Source organism: Mycteria americana, chromosome 1 (genome assembly GCF_035582795.1).
Source record: "Mycteria americana isolate JAX WOST 10 ecotype Jacksonville Zoo and Gardens chromosome 1, USCA_MyAme_1.0, whole genome shotgun sequence".
Taxonomy (NCBI): domain Eukaryota; kingdom Metazoa; phylum Chordata; class Aves; order Ciconiiformes; family Ciconiidae; genus Mycteria; species Mycteria americana.
The window spans coordinates 147,616,506-147,637,373 of record NC_134365.1 but is presented as its reverse complement, the minus strand read 5'-3'; the positions used below and the strand labels follow the sequence as shown (position 1 = coordinate 147,637,373).

General features: G+C 36.5%; 1 protein-coding gene across 6 annotated transcripts in view; it reads right to left on the bottom strand.

Moving 5' to 3' along the window:
- HERC2 (HECT and RLD domain containing E3 ubiquitin protein ligase 2) overlaps positions 1-20,868 on the bottom strand; it is a 120,486-nt gene that overhangs the window by 53,521 nt on the left and 46,097 nt on the right. For all 6 annotated transcript variants that reach the window (XR_012778677.1, XM_075523454.1, XM_075523444.1 and 3 more), the window contains 28 exons: positions 20,151-20,351; positions 19,260-19,488; positions 19,061-19,185; positions 17,555-17,733; positions 16,411-16,595; positions 15,880-16,035; positions 15,420-15,605; positions 14,106-14,276; positions 13,896-13,999; positions 13,631-13,781; positions 12,793-13,007; positions 11,750-11,882; positions 11,513-11,640; positions 11,195-11,390; positions 10,453-10,589; positions 9,736-9,909; positions 9,523-9,659; positions 9,290-9,441; positions 8,680-8,871; positions 7,651-7,838; positions 6,954-7,146; positions 5,635-5,817; positions 4,870-5,054; positions 3,005-3,152; positions 2,716-2,912; positions 2,256-2,486; positions 1,450-1,585; positions 741-884 (listed from right to left, as the gene is read on the bottom strand). Coding sequence is in view for 5 of the 6 variants with exons in the window: in XM_075523454.1 (XP_075379569.1) it covers positions 741-884; positions 1,450-1,585; positions 2,256-2,486; positions 2,716-2,912; positions 3,005-3,152; positions 4,870-5,054; positions 5,635-5,817; positions 6,954-7,146; positions 7,651-7,838; positions 8,680-8,871; positions 9,290-9,441; positions 9,523-9,659; positions 9,736-9,909; positions 10,453-10,589; positions 11,195-11,390; positions 11,513-11,640; positions 11,750-11,882; positions 12,793-13,007; positions 13,631-13,781; positions 13,896-13,999; positions 14,106-14,276; positions 15,420-15,605; positions 15,880-16,035; positions 16,411-16,595; positions 17,555-17,733; positions 19,061-19,185; positions 19,260-19,488; positions 20,151-20,351 (4,756 nt within the window). In the remaining variant the exon portion in view is untranslated. The remainder of the gene's footprint in view (positions 1-740; positions 885-1,449; positions 1,586-2,255; positions 2,487-2,715; positions 2,913-3,004; positions 3,153-4,869; positions 5,055-5,634; positions 5,818-6,953; positions 7,147-7,650; positions 7,839-8,679; positions 8,872-9,289; positions 9,442-9,522; positions 9,660-9,735; positions 9,910-10,452; positions 10,590-11,194; positions 11,391-11,512; positions 11,641-11,749; positions 11,883-12,792; positions 13,008-13,630; positions 13,782-13,895; positions 14,000-14,105; positions 14,277-15,419; positions 15,606-15,879; positions 16,036-16,410; positions 16,596-17,554; positions 17,734-19,060; positions 19,186-19,259; positions 19,489-20,150; positions 20,352-20,868) is intronic.

Here is a 20,868-nt window from a genome sequence, read left to right as displayed (position 1 = left end):
TTAAAAACTGATGGCAGAAGTAAAACCATGTTCCATTCCTGGGAAAAAACTGATGATTCTGTTGACTTAAAATTTGGCAACTGACAAAAACCCCCAGAAATATACAAATAAACTAAATATATTAATATATTTAAACACATTACATGCTTCACAAATGCCCAAAGAATTAATATAAACTATAAGGGCATCAATAGCTCTGTCAGCTTTCAGGATAGCTATTTTCTTTATTTTTATATGTAGAATGAATGTATGTAGAGAATGAATTCAAATTATTAAAACTACAGTTCCTTAAACTCCTTTTAAGATTATGCTTAAGACACTGTATCCTCGTACTGGTTTCACTAGAAACTGCAAAGCATTTCTAGTAAAAGGAACAGCCAATTGAGGACTCATACTTTAAGCTTTGAAGCAGGAAAAGAAATGACTGCAAAAAACCCACAAGTAGTTTTAAAATTACTTACAAAGCTTACTAGCTATAGAAGACTTACAAATTTAGCTAACTCCAATATTTCAAGCTTCAAACACTTGATCCACTTAGTCTTCAAAACCTAAGTTAAAAAGTCAAAATGCTTTTAATATATAAGGTTAAAACATTCCTGAAGTTTAATTTTTAATTTTTAGTCTTTAGAGGGCAAACCTAGTTTCTAGCCTCCAACTGCCATTAGCAAGGGTTATAATCACATACTCTCTATCTACCACCTAAACAAACAGCAGCATACTCAGGTTGCATTTCAGAATACCTGCAGGATTTAATGCACACTCCTGAACAGCTGGCTGAGATAAGATCTGCCTTAGTGTATCCTGGTGAGAAAGCAGAGCTCGGCCTGCTTTCAGTATGTACAGCTTTAATTGCTGGCATCGCAGTAAGTCCAAATCCACTTGACCTATCAGAAATATGAAGCGGCCATTAGCGCTAGGAATCTCTTGTATTAGAGAAGAAAGGCTATCACTGATACAACCTCAGTTCAAAAATCAGTTTACATCTTAACTCACTGTGTGAAAGCTTGTGAAATACTAATGATATGAGGTAGTTTGAACAGCACCTGGATAAAAAGCCTGCACACATTCTATGACCCATATTATTAAAAACATTGCCTTTCTACTTTTCATATCCTGGACAATCATACAGCTGATATATAGCACACTAAGTGCAGTTAAGATGTTACATGCATCCAGTATTAAACAATTCAATACAAAAAGTCCAGACCCAAACCTCATTTATATTTTCTCACCAAAGTAAAAACGGTATTTCACTTACAGTGCAGAGCAATTCATCTTCCAGCTAAACTTGTCTCGTAAGTACATGCTATTCAATTTGACTAAGAAAAAAGGTAAGGTTCCAGAAAACATTTTTTCTTGTGTACACTTGCTGTTACCAGTATTTGTCCCAGAGTATATCCAGCTATTTAAAAACGAAACAAAAAAACAACAGAAAACCCCCAACTGTACCTGAAAGACCCTGGTTGGGAGACTTCATTCTTTGTTTTTCTATTTTACTTCCAGCCAGATTTACTAGTTGAGCCCAAATGGATAGCATAGGTTCAGTGAAAGGCAAGTTGTTCACATTAAAAGCCACAACTGGAAGCTAGACAGTGGGGGAAGAACAAGACAAAACCAAAAAAATACAGATAAGCGTTTTCCAAAATTTTACAAAAATCATTCAAAAGTTTCAATGGTTATTAACTGAAGAAGAGAAAAAGTAGCATTTGTGTTCTTGCTCTTGACCAGGAACAACTGGAGAGGATTTCTATTCCCTACATAGCTCCTACGCCTGTATTTGTACCACACAACTGCAGGTCTACTTGGTGAAAAAGCAAGACAGAGTCAGAGCAAGGAAGAACTGCAGTCCCTGAAGCAGACCAGGCACTTTGTGCTTTCACTAAAGCCATAATAACCAACTTGAGATTAAGATTCAAATGAAAACACCCAAGGCTTTCTACATTAGTTAGCAAATCAAGCTAAATAGAAATAAATAAGCTCCTCTCACATAAGAGCTATAAATCACATTGTCATGACTTGGGATTTTACCTCAAGTCAAAGGACTTCAGGTCAAAGTCCGTCTCCTTTCACCTCCTCAACAAATGAGGATGGGCATTAAAGGCCCTACAGAGGTTCCCATGAGTACCATCTTAGATTTGCATTCAGAACATTGTATGTGTTGAATGTCAATGTATTTACCCAACGAAGAACAAAAATTTTCTTTGCACCATATCAGAGTCTTTAACTGTATTAAAGCCTCAATAAAACGAACTTACTGGTTTTAGTTGATTCAGAGGGCACACTCTACATGTTCGCATGTCATAGAACTGTACAGTGATTTTCCCTTTTGGGGTGATGCGTGTCACCGTGCCTTCTCCAAATTCATCATGAACTACTTGTCCACCCAGTCTCAAGCGACTGTCTATGCCACCAATCACAGCTAATACTGCCATTAGGCCTCCCACCTCTGGATTCTCAGTGTCAGGAAAGTAGTCATCCAACAGAGCCTAACAAAGAACAATAAAATTAACTGTAGGGAGAAAACATATACTTCTGTCTGCTTTAAAATAAAAAGTTAATAACACATACTTCAATTTTAAAATTACAACACATAAATACATATATAAAAATAGAAAAATGGTTTCAAAATTAAGCTTAATATTGTTTACAAACATTTAATAATTTCAAAATAAATATTTCTATTAAAATGAGCTTATTTTAAAACGTGGAAACTACCCCTTCTGACTGTTTTCCTGCAAAGATGTGGGTGATGGAGGTTAGCTGAGAGTTGATGTACTTGTTTATGAGTCCATTCCACTGGCTGAGCGAATGGAGTGTCCTCAGCAGTGCCACTATCTCTTCTGCTAAAGTACTACTGTGAGTGGCAGTTAGAGATGCTTGGGGCCTGGCCTTTCTCCTTCTCAGAGTAGATTCTAGAAAGACAAAGCAATTGCATAACAGTTATCAATTTAACGCACGCATTTTCTATACATAAAAATAAGCCACTGAGGGAAAATTCCTCTACCTCTGAGTAGTGGGATATCTGAAGAACAAGTAGTAAGCAGGCTGCCTAAAAATCCAAACAGTTTTTCCACAAGAAATTTCATGTCTCTCGACCTTTCGTTTTTATCCCAGGATGGAAGTACTGCTTTCAATAAATGTACAGCAAGGATCTAAAAAGAGAACAAAATTAGTGTTATTCCGTTCTACGTCACCAAATGTTAAAGAAATTCTCAACCATATTAAGTACAGAAGAAAGACGTTTTAAAAGTTAGCCTTCCTTTGTAGTTCTTTCTATAACGCCAATTTCTTTCCAGCTGTGGAAATTACAGAGCTACTGATCTTCTGTTCAGTTTGCTAAGGAAGATTTTAAAAGAAGTTGTGCCAGTTCAAAGTCAGTAACAATTTTACTGGCACATTATATTAGTGAATCCAACCTCTCCAATACTCAGGACATGAGACAAACACACGCTGGGAAACAATGTAAAAGACTAAAACACATAGGAAAAATAGGAATACAGAATGGGAAGGTTTGTTCCGATTCCAGACCCAGAACTTAATACTAAGATGTATTTCAGAATGAAAGTTTCCAAGTATTCTGCAATGAAGGTATGACAATTAAAAATCATGAGGTATAAAGCTGAATGATACAAGAAGGCAAAAAGCAACCACAGTGACACCCAAAAGTAGTTCCTGTGAAATTAGGGCCTCCGACACAGTATAGAAGGAACAGGCTGGCATCTCTAAACTTAGACACTTGGTGCAGGACTCATGAGGAACATGGGAAGGTCCAGTACTGCAGTATCAAAGAGCAGATGAGGTTGCACATTCTGAACAGGAGTATTTCAGGTTTTAAGCTTCCTCATCTTCTACCCAGAAGACCAATACAATACAAGTGACCAGTAACAGTGAAGAGATCTCTCTTCTTGTAAACCTGTGTCAATAGCACGTCTTTCTAAAACTTCAAGGTCTTGTCTTTTTCTTAAGTTAGACGCTGGTACACGAGGAATGCTCATTTCTCTCGAGTATTCCCTGAACAGCACAGATGACTCTAATGCACTAAGTCCTGGATGATCACAGAAGTCTCACCATATTAAAAATACTGCAAGAATTTGCTGGAAGATCACACAAAAATTGCACAGGCCTTTATGATACAAGGCTTTAGTTAAAAAATGCTGATGCCTTATCAAGGAAAAGATTAAGAAGATCTTTTGATCCTCAAGCCTTAAAACTTGGAAGAGTTATTCCATAATAAGGTTGCTTTTCAATCTCATGAAAAAGGCACTACAAGATGCTAAGGAAAGGAAAAGGAAAAGGAAAAGAAAAAGAAAAAGAAAAAAAGGGAAAAAAAAAGGGGGGGGAGACAAAAAAAGAAAAGGGGAAAGGGGACAAGGGAAATACAATACCAAAATAAGATGCAAAGATGCAGCTTCTTAAGAGAGACTGTAATTAAAACAATAATAGTTTACTACGGAAGGAGGGACAGTAGATAATACACAATTTGATAACTTTAAATTGAAATTGCACATTTTTCCTAACCATCTTTTTGTTATTCTTTTCTTTATTCAACTTCTAGGAAACATTATATGGGAGTTTCTGGAATACATTTTTGGAACACTGTTTTGGCCTCTGACATGTACAAAACTTTCAGGCTTTCAATAGAACAATGGAGTCTGTAGTGCCCTGAAGGCTCAAAAACTTACAGATGTATATTTAAAACAATGAATCCTAAATATAAGAAGACACAGTATCTTTTTTCCAATTAATTAAAAACTGATTTAAGGACATTTCCCATCTGTTTTTTAAAATACACTTTTTTTTTTTTTTTAAGACAACTAAAGTCTACTAAATTCATTGCCTATCAAAGTAATTTGGAAATACACACATTACCTGTCTCTGTAGTGAAGCAGCAGTGAAAGATTCATGCCCCTCAACAATTTTCATTAGCAAAGTTATCCACTGAGATGTACTAAGAGTGCTGCACATCTGAGGCATGAGTGCTATACTTCGAATGAATCCCAACGTGCACCAACTCCTATGCTGTTCTTTATAAACTAATTTATTTGGCAAGGAAGCTAAAAACAAAAAGATATATACATATAACAGTTGACTTTTCCGCCAGCTATGTAATTCTTTATATACTACATGGGGCTTTTTTGGACAAATCATAACACTGAGCTACTCCACTGTCTTTCCATGAACTATTAACTTCAATTTTAAAGCCTGTAATTAATTTTATTAAATATGCCTTTAAAACAATTCTCATCCTTATACTGTTTCCTCATTTCAAAGTAGTTAACAGCATTACTTCTGAAATTACAAACCAGCTACGGAAATGAGTATGACACACCCCGTTGTACCATTCTCCCCAAAGAGAAAAAGGCTAAGAAATTAATTGTCTAAGCCAACCATACACATCCTGATGCTCCACATCTCATGCATTTCTCCTGCTTTTACTGCTTATGTTCTAAGAATGCTCAAGATCACTTATCTTGCTTTTGCTAACCATTAAGATTTTAAAAGCTCTGAAATGCATTTTCTAGCCTTTGGCCTTAAAGGATTAAAAACTAGTAACAGAAGATTTACAAAGTTACAAGACACCAAAGCACAAAACAGAAGCATACAGCGGAAGCAGACTGTTTCTATATAATATACCTGCTTTATCTATTGTTCCACTCTCCACAAGCATACGGAGTAGACCACACAAAGTCCTAGTAGCATCACTTTGCATGACTTCAGCATGGACACCAGCAGAGAGACACAATGTCTGCAACAGGTTCACAGTACTTGTCAGCATCATGGAAGTAGGGTGGAGATTCCTCTCAACTTGTTCTCCTTCTGAAGGGAGACACAAAAGGCAAAGGAGTACATTAATATGTATACTCGAATACTGTGTTCAGTTTTGGGCCCCCCAGTACAAGAGGGATATTGAGGTACTGGAGCGTGTGCAGAGAAGGGCAACGAAGCTGGTGAAGGGTCTGGAGCAGAAGTCTTATGAGGAGCGGCTGAGGGAGCTGGGACTGTTTAGCCTGGAGAAAAGGAGGCTGAGGGGAGACCTTATCGCTCTCTTCAACTACCTGAAAGGAGGTTGTAGAGAGGTAGGGGTTGGTCTCTTCTCCCAGGTAACAAGTGATAGGACAAGAGGAAATGGCCTCAAGTTGTGCCAGGGGAGGTTTAGACTGGATATTAGGAAATTTTTCTTCACCGAGAGGGTTATCTAGCATTGGAACAGGCTGCCCAGGGAAGTGGTTGAGTCGCCATCCCTGGAGGTATTTAAAGGACGTTTGGATGAGGTGCTTAGAGACATGGTGTAGTGGTGGTTTTGGCAGTGTTAGGTTTATGGTTGGACTCGATGACCTTAAAGGTCTTTTCCAACCTATATGATTCTGTGATTCTGTGAATATTGAGTTACTCTATTTCACCAAGAGTTCTGAAAGAAACACGATGCGAGAAATTTGTTGTAAATATTTTCTCTAAGACAATTTGACATAAAGAACATTCCTTATTTCCAACTGCAAGAGCAAAATATAAACCAGGTATTTCATGCAGATATTTTAAAGTTATTCTCTAGCAGTACACAACTTAAAAGAAATTCCAAATGCAGTGCCAAGAATAGGGAAGCAGTGTGACTAGATGTATCATTAGGCCATATAAAAAACACACTTTAGAATGGCATTAACGTATGTTCAAATGTATACCTCCTGGTATCTGTAACTGAAACTATTTCTGTTGGATAATACTGTTTTCTTTGGCCCATGAATATGCAACAAATGTGATATCATGCTTTCTATCCTCCTTTCTCACAGTAAAGCTACCTTAAGAGAGAATCTGGTCAGAACTGTAAACCTATTAAATTAATCTTCTTTGATGAAGCATTTTCTCCTGTGAAAAAAGCTTTTTCATATTATAAGATATCTATTTTGGAACTTAACTAAAACCCTGCCTCCACTTTTATAAAAAAAGTGCTTTGTTACCAGAATCATCCTCAGTGTCTGAATCCTCTGTTGTGGGTTGCGTTGCCGGTGGTGGCTCAGCTAGTTTGAGATCATATTTTCCCTCCTTCCCCATTCTGTAAGAATTTGTACTTCCAGTGTCCCACTGTACTCTAATCCAGCCATCTTCTCCCAGTTCTCCAATCACACGACCCAAACCTGGAGGGGGTCCATCCTGACAGAAGAGAGAGACAAGTTACACAATCAACAACACTAATTCGTATCCAAAGTTCATAAAATAATAATTCAATTCTCTTTTTTGCTGCTAACCTAATGGTTAGATAGTAAAGATTCAATAATGTTTTTTTAAAAATCCAGCATAAAGTTGGAAAGCATTTAACAATCTTGAAAAGAAATTACCCCAGTAAACTGCAGCAACACTCATGTTTAGATCTACTTTATGTACTACTAAGTGCCACACACCTCTAGTTGGAAGTGCATATTGTAGCAAACAAGCGATCCAATTTCCTGTTAAATTGTGAATCAGAACAGTCTCACTAAAAAATAATTTTCATCTCCAAAAATGAAGTTAAACAAATAATTAAAATCTTCTATGCTAATTCTCCAAATCTTTGAAATGTAAAATGACCTTTAAAGTTTGAACATAAAATTCACAGACATTCCGCTGAACACAGACTTTAGATTTTAACACACCCAAACCTTATGAAAGAAGTTGTACCTGATCACCCCATTTCCAGTCTACCCCTCTCACCACTCTGGTACCAATTTTCATCATGGCTGCCAGCTCTGGTCCAGAAACAGGGAGCTGAACAGGTGTAGTTTCCTTTCTTGACTCTTCTAGGACTGTGGCAGAAGCTCCACGAGAAGAGGCAATCATATCTTCTTCAATGTTGTCAGAACTAGGTCCTAAAGAGGAAAAAATGAACAAAATTTAAAACCAGCTACAAGTTTTTATACATACCTGTGTCACACTTGAACTTTAAGGCACATAAGGTTTGCAGTCTAAAAGCAGTAACAAATAGGAAAGCTGACGTAACAGGTGATAGAGTAAGATGAGCTTTTAGGAAACTAGGATATAATGGCTTTCTTTGCACAGGACTTTAAATACTTAATTTTGAACACGAATAAGTGACAAATAATAGAGACATTATAATGATGAGTCCAGTGGCTAAATGGTTCTACTAACAGATCATTTTTGGAAAAACTTCTTATGAGCACTCCAGCTAAGTACAAGTTACAAGAACAGATATTTGCTATTATCTAAGAAAACAAAGAAAAAAAAAGCAGGAGAACTTGAATCATGGCAAAAAACACCACAGAACTTCGGATAACAGAACAAACAAAGGAAGCTTCCAGCTTAAATATGCAGACTGGGAACGGTTTTAATAGGTAGAACAAATGAAACTGATTTAATAGGGAGTAGGCAGGTTTTAATGTTTTCATTTTACATTTTTAATTTATTTGTAATGTTTCCACCAAAACTACACTATCACTCCTAAATTCTAGCAAAGGATGGCCAAAGCAAAGGTTTAGGAGAAAAACAATGAATTAATAAAGGCTATAGTCAAACTAACTTCCTTCTCAATCGTGCTTACAGGTGTGGTTTTTGTATCGGGGTAAATAGCATTAAGTACTATCTTTAAGCAGCAAAGTCATTCTGTAGTTTGAGTGCACCAACAGGTAAAAAATACAGGAGTTTTATAGAACACTTGCTTTCTTCCAAACAAGAAACAAGAAGATCTCGTACCTATCAGCCTCAGTGTTGTTTGTGTCAATGCTAGCATGCCAGAATTAAGGAGGAGACTCAAGGTATTGGCACCGTGCTGCAGCGTCAACATGTTGAGCATGACCAGCAGAAAACGTGCTTGTGGAATAGTCCCAAGACTTGGTCCTGCTGGATTCTCATTAGTAATTGTTTGTAGAGGAACAGGCTGCACACCTAAATCAAAAATAATATAAATAAGGAAGTCAGTTGACATTTGGGAGCTGCAATAAAATAGGTTATAGATTTGCTTGATGGTTTAAAATATTTTCTACTCCCTGCTTGGCTTTAAGAACTTACAAGCTGGAGTTCCAAGAAAATTTTTATAATTTACATTTCAATGGTAAAATGAGTAATCAATGACCTGTTGCTGGTATCCCAGCAACATTGTCTTAAACACTGAAAAGTGAGTTAAGGGGGAACAGGGAGGGAGTGGAACAACACATGGATGGACAGAAAGTCAAAGTATTTCTCAGCACAAACCAAAAGGAACTGATTTTAGGATCCCAATTATTGGGAAATTTAAAAAAAAAAAAAGCAACAATATTAATTTAAAACAGTCTTCTCCCGAGCCAACAGCAACAAAAAGATTCACCTAGTTCTTTAAATTTTGCATTAGCATCTAGCAAGATGTTCCGGACATTCTGAATAGCCCACGCATACAACTTTCCAAAAGTTACTTCTAGCAGCATTCTGTTAAACGGTGGGATCAGATCAACATCCTTCAAGCAGTCCGTAAGAGGTTCCCTTCATAGAAAAACAACAACAAAAGTAAGTATTTTTTTCTTACCGAAGAACTGTGAAAGTAAAAACAACAAAAACTTTTACCCTATATTGGCTCCTTCTGGAATAAGCCTCTGCCATCCACAGAACATCGCATACTGCACAGATGGGAGCAAAAAATTTTTTGCTGCCAATTTCAGAATAGTATCTATTCCCTCCAGACGAACTTCTGCTCTTTCCAACTGCAAAAGAGAAAAAAAAAATTGTCATACTTATGTAAACTGCTAATACATGCAAGCCCATTTTCATCCATTTTACCTGTTTTAATAAACATTTTCTCATTTTTTCTACATCCACCGGCTCTTCTTTAAGTGCAAATTCAACAATGGTGTTAAGGAGGGCAGACTGCGGATACAAGCCTTGCACATTTTGCTTCAGCCATTTGTATTTGTGGACACCTGTAACTGTACTCAAAAGTGGCTGCCACTTATCCTGCAAAACAGGAAGGTAGCATGTTAAAACAACTTTGAAATTACTGAAAGTATAAGTTATTTCATGTAAAACTATGACCAAATTTAAAATACTGGGGGGGGGGACGGGGGACGGGGGACGGGGACACAGACGACACAACACACGACGACTTCTTCAAAGCCAGGAAAGAACTTAGTATTATTTGTAACTCATTATCTTGTTTACAATTGCTACATAAAATTTCAAATGCATTAACCTTCAAAAAAGAGGAAGTAACCCATCATAACCTTTTATTTTGAAATGAAGCTTTATCTGAACACTTCTAAGATTATCAATAACCTAAAAATTAGAGAAGGTATCTTTACATATTCTAAATATGCAGTACACAAGCTTTTTTTAAGAATTATTCCAGGTTTCACTAAAACAATACACCATACTTAATTATATATCCCAAACACCATTATCAGAATATTAAACATCGAGTTATAGTAATCATGCTTTAGCTAATATTTCTTCCTCTTGTCATTTTTATTCACAAGGTTGATTCGAAATCTGATATCCTACCTTGGGTGATTTGATTGGTATGGGCCTTTTATCTATAGGTACAGGACTGTGAGGTACCACACAGGGTTCTTCTAAATCACTCTCTTCATTTCCAATTTTGGATTCTTCCACATCAGCAGATTCAGATTTTTTTGGCACTAGAAATTAAAAAAATTATTCTTCTATGTAATCTGATAACATTTTACAGTGTCAAATTTTTAGGTTTGCATGATAACCTAAGCATACAGAATGATTAAGATCTGCCTGTAATAAAATGGAAATATACTCTTGGTGAACTCTGTGTCCAACTATTATCAAATTAGCTCTGGTAATACCTCCAATATGCTTTTATCTTTAAAGACCAATTTCAAAAGCATTTAGATGTTTGTTCACCACATTTATTTACTTCCAGTTAACCAGTTCTTTGACTACAGTTGCTTTAATAAAACATGATTTTTAGTAAGATGCCACTTCTAGTTAAACTTTACTAAAGCCAATTCAGAGGGACTGATATTGATGGATCATTTTTAATATGTTGGAACACAAAGAAGCACGCCTCACCTAAACTTGACTCTCTTGTCTGCCTGTTTCTGCTGTAGGAACTGACACGTAACCATTGATTTAGAAAACTTCATGAAAATGCAGCAGAAAGCAAATGGCTCTGGTGCTTTAGCTAACAAGTCTCAAATATAGAGCAGCAAACCTTGGAATGAGATTGACTTTCATTTTTTTCAAAGAAAATACAACATTAATGTTCCCTTACCTCTTTTTTTCCTTTTTTCTCTAATTATTTTCTGAGCTACCCTCCGCCATCGGGGCAAGGAACTCAGAAGTTTAAATTTAGACATTATAGATAGATCATTGCAAACTGCAGGACGTAGTTCATTGAATAAGAATCTCAAACGTTCAATAACAGGAGCACAAACTTCCTTGTAAGAACGTCCTTGTTCTTGATGGGTCTAGAAGAGGCATTGAAAGATCAGGTTACCATTTAATATACAATAAAATGAGCAATACCTAACTTTTTAATAAAACACTTCAAATTAAAAATAATCTAAACTTCAGCAGGTAAGAGGCTTACCTTAATCAGTGAGCATTTTGCTTGGTAGACAACACGACACACATCCACTACAGATTTTGGTAAGGTTTTGTGCTTTACCTGGTCAACTCCAAGGGTACCAGGATGAACAAGAGAGAGTGCTACATGACCTTAATGGGAAAAGACAACCTCTGAATATGCATTTCCAAAATCATCCATAGCAGAGTTTAAACTAGTCCAAAATGTATTCTGGGACAGCTATACCACAAGCCTACCTACCCAAATCTTCATGCTTCAGAAGACAGCATAATAGCAAACGTCCTACTTCTTCCACAGGATGCTCAGGAGGGAATGTGATTGGTGTTGTTAAGTGACACTGTTTACAATATCTCTCTATTTGACACAAGAAGTCCTATGAAAAACACACAACAGCCTCTATTTAACTTTGTTTTTACATGCAAAGAAAGTTCCCAAAATACTGCAGCCAGTATTTAAATAACACTGAAAAACCTCCACAATCTGAACTAACATTCAGAAGTGAGATACACCATGCAGTATGCACTATTTAATACACACCAATTACAACCCAATACTACAAAGAATACCCTGTATCATTATTCTTGTATGAAGAGCAACATGGCTCAAGGAGCAAAGCTACTACTGCTTTTATCTCTTCCTGAGATAGCCAGGTCACCTAACACGATTTTTAATCATCTTCTCCTGACTCATCATTACTTCTATCCTATCCTCCCAAGGACTTATTTGGGGTTTTTTTGATAAAGGAGCTGAACTCAAAGGGTTAGAAAATCTAAAGGTATTACAGAAGACAGTGATCAACGTAAATCTTAGGGGTTTTCATAATACCCACGATTCCAACCAGGTGAAACCTGAAACCCAAGGCACAAAGGGACTGTAAGACAAAGGCATACATGCACCTGACACACAAAATACATTTGCAGTTTGACAAAGAAAACTCCCATCTTAGTTCAACCAGAGGTGAGCAGGGTCTGTCAATACTACTAAAACCTGACAAGGAAAGTAATGCATTATTAATTTTTTTGGTAAGAATACAGTTAAATTTTTTAAGTTCTCCTACTCAAAAATTCAAAAGAAAAAACTGTACTGTTATGATATTAAGTGAAATACACAAATTTTATCCACTAGTAGTATTCAACCACTCCTTTCACAAAAAGCAATTCTGAAATAACTTTTTTGATTGTTTTGTTATAACTTTTGGAGGATTTTCACCAACAAAACTGTTTCAGGCCACCACTGTCACCCTTCAGCAACATTTTTTGTGAACAGAACTACTGAGAGCTTACCTTCACAGTGTGATCCTGAATATTATTATCTGCAATAGCTTGGAGAAAAGGTTGTGAATGGTCACTCAAAGTTAATCGATGTGTATATAGTTTTGATTTATTTGGGGTAGTATTACCAGGTGAACTGCAATGGTCTTCATCTTTTTCCTCATTGTAACTGTAATGAATCTGACTAGTTTGCAATCCTCCAGAAAAGATAGATGACTTCAACCATTCTAAAAGAAAGAAAAGAAAACACAAATGTATATTCTGATGAAAGATTAAGCTATCAAGACTCAACAATTCCCTCAAATAAAACGCATACACAGCTTCAAACACAGAGGTTTAGCAGCTCTTCCATTTGCTGAAACTTCTTCACAGAAAAAAAAGGGTTCTGCAAATAAGTAACAGGGCAGCTATCACCTGTTTAGAGATAATAGGGCCTTAGCTATTCTTCTGTGATTAATACTGAATTATACCCTCTATTCACCAAATGAAGATACCCAACACAATAGAATCCAACACCAGTTGCTTCAGGTACCCTTAATTGAACACAAATTAGTGATATAACACTGCTATACAGAGTCTCCTTTCTCTTCCAATATTCTCTTTATCTTGTATATTACAAAATTCTGGATATTTAACTGTTCAAAATTATCTAATCCCCATTTAAATCTTGCTAAATTATTGGCCTTGATGAGCGTGGTAATTAGTGTTAAGAATAAAGGACTTCTTCAGAAGACAGCAAAACTAAAGAGGTGCTAGATTTCCAGTTTATTTATTTGCCCTGTGTCTTTTTCTTGCAATACTTTCACTAGTATTTATCACTTATTCAAGCGCAAAATGAAGTTCTGCTTACTGGCACATTCAACTTCCAGAGGAGAAAGTGGTGTGCTCATTGCCAGGTAGGAAGCATGCAGTCCAAGGAGAAGACCCAAATTCCTTTCTGTGTCTATTAGAGGTGATGACAAAGTACTGAGATCTGGTGTTGTAATCACTTCCTGGTCAGGCTAATTAAAAGAAATAGGAGTTGAAAGCTAGAACTGAGATCCAACAAGAATTTTGAAAGCAAAGCAATACTTTACTTTAGAAAGTGTGTATCCATTAATATATAATATTTTTACCTCCATATACTGGCCAACACAGAAGGCGTGCATTGACTCCCGCGTGTCCTCGAACTGCAAAGCAGCTTCCAAAGCAACAACTGGGTCCTCACCTGCAAATTGAGCTAATGAAAGAATGAGGTAGTCAGTATAGTATCTAAAAACCTGTTTATGCTATTTAGTTTTGAAACAGAAGTAATTCATGTCTTTAATTCAGATGCTGATTCTCACCAAGTATGCTACTGCCAGTTAAAGACTGGGTTTGGAAGTCCTTTATATCATACACTTTCCCATCAATCACTGTCCAAAATCCTCCATCTTTGTTGTGGTTCTCTAGGTCAGCTTTACGTATAAGTGTCACTTCCTCATTATTTCTGCAACTCTGGCCGGTGAAAAATGAACCTACAGGTATAAAACAGAATAGAGAATTTATCAACAAAAAAACAGAAAGTAAAGCTTTTTCTGAACAATCTTTTAATAGTTGCCTAACCAAATTCTTCACTTCTATTCAAAGGCTGCTTGTCTTTTGATGCGCTCAAAAGTCAAAACGGCTATTAATATGTTCCTGTCTATATATTATGCAATTAAACTGTCTGTATGCTGTATTCTCTTATGCACTAATCTCCAATGTCACAGTGTCAGACCTAGCATTGCCCAACTATACGGCTGTTTTGTTTAGAGGTGGAGCAGAACAACCAGTGTTCTGGCAAATCACTGCTCTGGTCAGTTCTCCTTCCAAATGACTTCAGTTTTACTACATGCTTGCCTGCAAGGCATTGGCTGTATATTTAATTTCAGTCTAAATCCAGATTTTGTTTTTAAATAAAAGAAGGAAGATTATGTACACGTTAGAACTCTTCCAATCTACATATCAGTAAACTATTTCAAACTAAAGGTAATTTCATCCAGGCAAGAAACATCAGAGTAATGTTCGCACACATGCGCCTTCATCTCAGTTTGCCCTATTAGACCAGTAACTTAATTTTCACATAGTTTTTGTGCTCCCCAACACACTACTGTCTAGCAGTGTGACCTTTAGCTCTCTTGGGTTATGCCAACGATGTTTCATTCCTCCCTCCACCAGTAAAATGCTCACAGCCAGAAATGCATATTTTCTGCTTCTCTTTTCACCCCAGACACACCTCATATTATAAAGTGCCCTGGGAAAGAAAACTTCCTTATTTCAAAGCTTTCACATTACTCTCCCTTTATGTTACAGATAGAGTTTAGTAACAAAATGTGTAGATGTACTAATCATGTTTTCATTGCAACTTTTCACACTCAAAATGCAAAATGATGTCAACTACTTCTTTAAAAAGTTGCATTTGTACTCTGCTTAATCCTATCTCTATACATAAGTTCCTTACAAATTTATTGACAGAAATAAATACTGCCATATGACTGCCATATGAATTGGTTAATAAACATTTGTACTGTGAAGTAGAATCCCCTTCCTGAGAGTAGTACATGAACAGTCACCATTTTTATATAGCTACTTTATGAAAACATAAATAAATAAATAGTCCAGATGCTACTAGTACATACCCATTATCCCTGGCCATGCTAAATCCTCATTGTCATCCCTTTCCTTTCCAGGGGCTAAATGGTTAAATCTGTCTAGATGTTCTAGCAAGCCAGCCAACAGAGGGATAGCACCAGCTTCCTGCATTAATCCAGCATTTTTACTGAGTAGCAGCACTACAGAAACCACCAATTCTGGAAGAAGAATACCTAAAACACGAAAACACAGAAGATATTCAGATTTAATTCAAGACCTATGTTTATAGCATCACGGAAGTAAATCACCAAGCAATACATTCTGCCCTCTGTTACTGCTTTAGTACAAAGCTCTTGCCTTCCCCATCAAATCTGCCCTCCTTCTCTCCCATCAATCAAAAGATTAAATTGACTCTTTTTTAGTCATTTAGAACTTTCAAGAACATCTACAATATAACTTTTAATTTTGTGGAAGAGGAGGAAAGGGGGACAGCAAAGAAAAACCTACCTGTTAAATCTCCATCCACAACACGAGATACTTCTGCAAAATGCCTATGGCTAGTAGAAGCGATGCTGGTTGCCACAGGAAGTATATCACCAATGTGCGTGCACAGGAGAGCAGTGTATTTCTTCAGTAAAGAGCCAACACCTAGGAGGTCAGGACCTGTATAAAAAGGAGGAAGAGCACAGAAAAACATCACATAGTCATATTTAAGAAACAGATTTCAAAAGCTGTCAAACTCTTCTGAAATGCAGCCACTCAGTATGAGCACTGAATTAAGAAACTGCATCTTTTTAAAACTTGTTAAAAGTTCATTAAAAATTTATTATCTAGATCCTGTTGCTTTCCAAAGAGAAATTTTCCTTTACAGAAAACAATTTAAAGAAACTATTTTCAAATACTTTTCAGACAGACTTAGCAACTAGGCTGATAAATGAGACAAGAAGATAAATTAAAATAAGAAACTGCTATCCTGTAAAAGAGGTATTACAGAAATGCTTGGGGGAGGTGGGGCTTATTTTTTTTACAATAACTTACTGTATGTATTAGGGGCCTGCCCAACACAATCTCCTGGGTAAAGTTTACTAACAAGTAGACGCTGAAAACGGAGCAACAGGTCCAGAGAAGCAGATCTCTCTTTGCTATAGTGTTCATGGTCCATACAGGAAGAAATGCGACGAGCAACATCTTTTAGTTTGGCTATCGTCTGTGAAGCGATGTTCCTAATTGGTATAAAAGTGTTGTAAAGTACTTAAAAGGAGTTGATAGTGAAGACAGTCCACAGAAAGCTTCTGCTAGAATTTCACACAAATATATAAGAAACCTATGCAAAGTTTCTTTGTAGGATGTTCCCTTGTTTGCACCATAGTACCCAAAAAGTCAATGGTTTTTGTGGAGGCATTTTGTTTAACAGGATTCGTAAAACACATCAATCACACCAATTTTGTATTTCTTGTCATCACCCACTACAAAAAACATAATCTGACAATTTTAACTGAAAGGCTGCAATGAAAGTCATGAGTCTACATAGTTCAAAAGAGTCTCAGTACTGATTAAATTACATGGTTACCACCACAATTAAGTGAAAAAGCACAACAAATTTCTTAGTAATCTCATCATTACTTCCTGCTACATATTAAATATTGCTGTAGCCGACATAAAGAAGCTTTGTTCTCAGCACCCTATTAGTCATGCATTCACAATTCTTTCTCAGTGTCAAGAATTTAAAATTCAGATTTCTTCCCCCCTTATAGCCCCACCTACAGTCTCCTTGAGGCAAAATATTCAGTTCTAAATAAACAGGGCAAAACATTCAGTTCTAAATAAATTTGTACCAATTCTCATATTTTGTAAGGACAGGCTTTTGAATGTTTGTCCTATATTTGTTACACAGGCTTTCAGAGTACAAGGAAGAAGTGTCAGAATCCATAAAACCAAGGCAATAAGTCTTTCTAAAATCAGGTAATTTAAGTACAGAACTTTGCTCCTTAGCAAACATAAAATAGCAAAACTATAGACAAGCTAGGAGAACATTCAGTATTTTGAATTCTGAGGAGCTAAAATGCTAGCAGGAGACTATTTATTTGCTAACCAAAATAAGTCATCCTTTAGTTGACTAGTTCATAAAAACATCTAAACAGATCCTTTGTACAAAAATAAAAGACAAATTTGAAGCAATTACCTTAGTAACTGCTGAATTAACTGAACTAATGGTAAACTTTGTTTTCCTGCAGATTCATAGATTCCAGTATTAATAAGGTCTTTGTCCAATGGAGTCCTGCTCCTATGAAGCGTTGATGCATTTGCTTCCTGTTCATCAATCTCTTTTTCTTTCTGTGCTTCTTTTTTTGCTTCAATATCCTAAAAAAGTAAATCAAGTTAAAGAAAATGCACAAACTGCCATTGTGATTATGAAACATTTTACTAACAAGTATTCATGATAACAAGATCAAGTTACTTTTACCTATGTCAGAAATGAAACAATTCCTACCAAATGTGTATTGTATACTCCATAACAACCACATGGGCACACTTTTTTTTAAACAATTATAATATAAAAAGAAGGAGGGAGGGGGTGAAGGTAAACAAGAGTAGACAAACTCCAGATTCAATTTCCACCAAACCAAGTTAACAACTGATTTCTGTTCTATGTATGTTTAAACATGCCAGTAGCTACTGCACAGTTCACAACTGAAGGCATGTTTACTCTGTATTTATAAAAGTAACAAATCCAGACCAGTGCAGAAGAACCTGGGTTAGATTTACTGCTGAGCTATAGTCATACAGAACTCTATGGAAACGAATTCACCCGGGTTTTAGACAATGTAAATTAACCTATGCAGTGCTGTATGCTGCAACCTAGATCACTTTCAGCATATATCTGAACTTGGCTCAGGCATCTCTGACCTATACTATAATGTAAAAGTGCCCTACAGGACTTGGTTAAAAAACAAGAGGTCCTGCACGTCTTTAAATACAACAGAAAATGCTAATGCTAGACTATGCATTAAAGAAAAACTTAATAAATGCATTTCCTCTGCATCATAAAGCTCCCCATTTACCAATAGTGGAGAGAAACCAAGAGGAAAATATACTAGGAAGAATTAAACAAATGAAGAGGCAAGAAAAAAAAGCACATTTTTGCTTTCACAGCCATACATAAATATGGCAATTTAAAGCAGTCTGTGCAGAGGATGTCCCATCTCTGAGACGCTAACGGAGAAAACAGTATATACAAAATGTTTCTTTCATCCTTTGTATAACTAGTCAGCATCTGTTAAACATTCAAAACAGTCTGAAATGGAACCTATAGAAATTTGAGATGCTGCAAAGAATTCATTCATCTTGAATTCATAAGTAATAAGCCTGAAATTTCTGCTGGAGAGATATGGGTGACATCAAGGAAGTGAAGAACTCAAGAATCCCACAGAAAGGTACAAAGTGCTTTGTAAAATTATGCTCCTATTACAGAGCTTTATGAAAAAGTTTGTTACCGTTGTTAAAATCATCACTCTAGGCAACAAAAAGAAACACTCTACTAAAAAGGAGAGTATGATTCATGCTTCTATACAAACACTGGCTCAAGCTTCAGGTCTAAAGAGGATAACATCAATCCGCAAACTTCAGAAAACACTTGATACATCTTCTTATTCTGTTTATACAGAACTGCAAAGCTGCTGAAACATACCTGAATTTCTGCAGTAATAGCAGCATTTAGTGCAGACTCTAAGCCTCCATCAGCCATCAAGCTGCCTACCAAGAGGTCAATCATAAATCTACGGCCTGGGCTTACATTCATTTCATTTCCTGAAACTAAGAATGGAAGAAGCTATTAATAAACTAGATATGCAAGTACAAAACAAATAGGTTTAAATCTTAGGACCAACCTGCACTGGGTAAGAGTGCTGAGAGCGCCCTAGCCCGCTCTTCTGCTGTTGGCAGTAACACAGACCATCCACTCTGCAGCACTGCTTGAGCGGCCGATTGCACAGTATTAAGAACACCAGCATTGCTTGCTAATGTTACCACTGTCTGCTTCAGGCTATTGAGCAGTATACTGCCCAAACCCAGGCCAAGGCATTCCGGATCCACCTGATGACTAATGGCAGCATGAAGCTGAAAAAAAGAAAGGGGTGGGGGGGAAGGTAAATTTTAATTAAGAGATGTGAACTTGGGAAGAAAAAAAAAAAATAGTCATCCGTCCTGGAGGAATTAAGTTCACTTAACAAGATACAAAACTTTCATAAGTAAATTTGTAAAATTAAAGGGAAAAGCTGGCTTGCCCAAACACGTACTGAATTTAAACTAATACTCAAGGATTATGAACTATATTTAACTATATCCCCTATAACGGAACTACAATAACCTAAAGAATAACCTCAACTGTTTCTACTTCGCTACAGTACACTAGGAAAAGTAGCACATCTTCAGTGAATGTCCTCTAAAGAGGACATTCACTCTTAAAAATGCTATTTAAAATTCTTAGAGATGCTCAAAATCTCTGAGTGTATGGACTTACTGAGTGAGTATGCAAGGCTTAATCCATTTACATTTTATTTTTATAGTTCATTTTTAATGAGATCCAAAAGCTGTCGAGAAGAAAAAACAAACCACCACTAGCTGCCAAATTTCAAAGAGTAGAAAGTGGTATTGCACTTATTTCACTTTTTAAATCAATAAAAATGTTTTAAAGCACATTAAGTCCACTATTTTCATCCAAGCAATTTACTGAAACATTTAGTTCAATGACTGCTCAATGTGTAAGAAACTGAAGGTACCTGAAGCCTCAGAAGGTTTAATGTTGCCACAGCCATACACTCCTTTTCCTGAGGAGGGGGCCAGTCAGAGGAGCCATCCATTCCCTCTGTCACTTGTCTTAGTAAAAGATCTAGCTGCTCAAATGTCATGGGGCAAACATCCACCACAAAAGGCACCCGCAAGCCTATTGACCATTCTGAACATGACGACCAAGCAAAACTCTATAAATGGAAACAATATACAAAGTTCAACAGTTGTTTCCCAAATATAAGATGACACTGGTTAGAAATTGGAGTGTAAAGCTAACATCTGCCTTTGAATAGTAATAGGAGATGCAGAAATAAGATCAGCACATCTGTTGAAGAGAACCCTTCACTTGCATCATTGTAAACATACATAAAACCCTACCAATCCCAGAAAAGAACTCTCATCACATTTTCCAAAGTGCTGTTATACCAGTCCAGATACCTCACTATCTTTGCTGCAGGAAACATTCTGCTTGGCAACTCTTCAATTACTGTACCAGACAAAAACCAAAACAGGTAAATAGCTACTTCTCAGAATACCCAACAGAGGGAAGCTAGTTACCCTTTTTGGCAGAGGAATTGCACAAGATTTGTTTTTTTCCAAGCCTTCTTTTATTCAGAATAAGAAAAATCATGCAAGCACAGAAAGAGGGACTGGGATTAGTGTACAAAAGTAGTCTCAGTGAGAGACAAAGACAAATCGCAACTAATA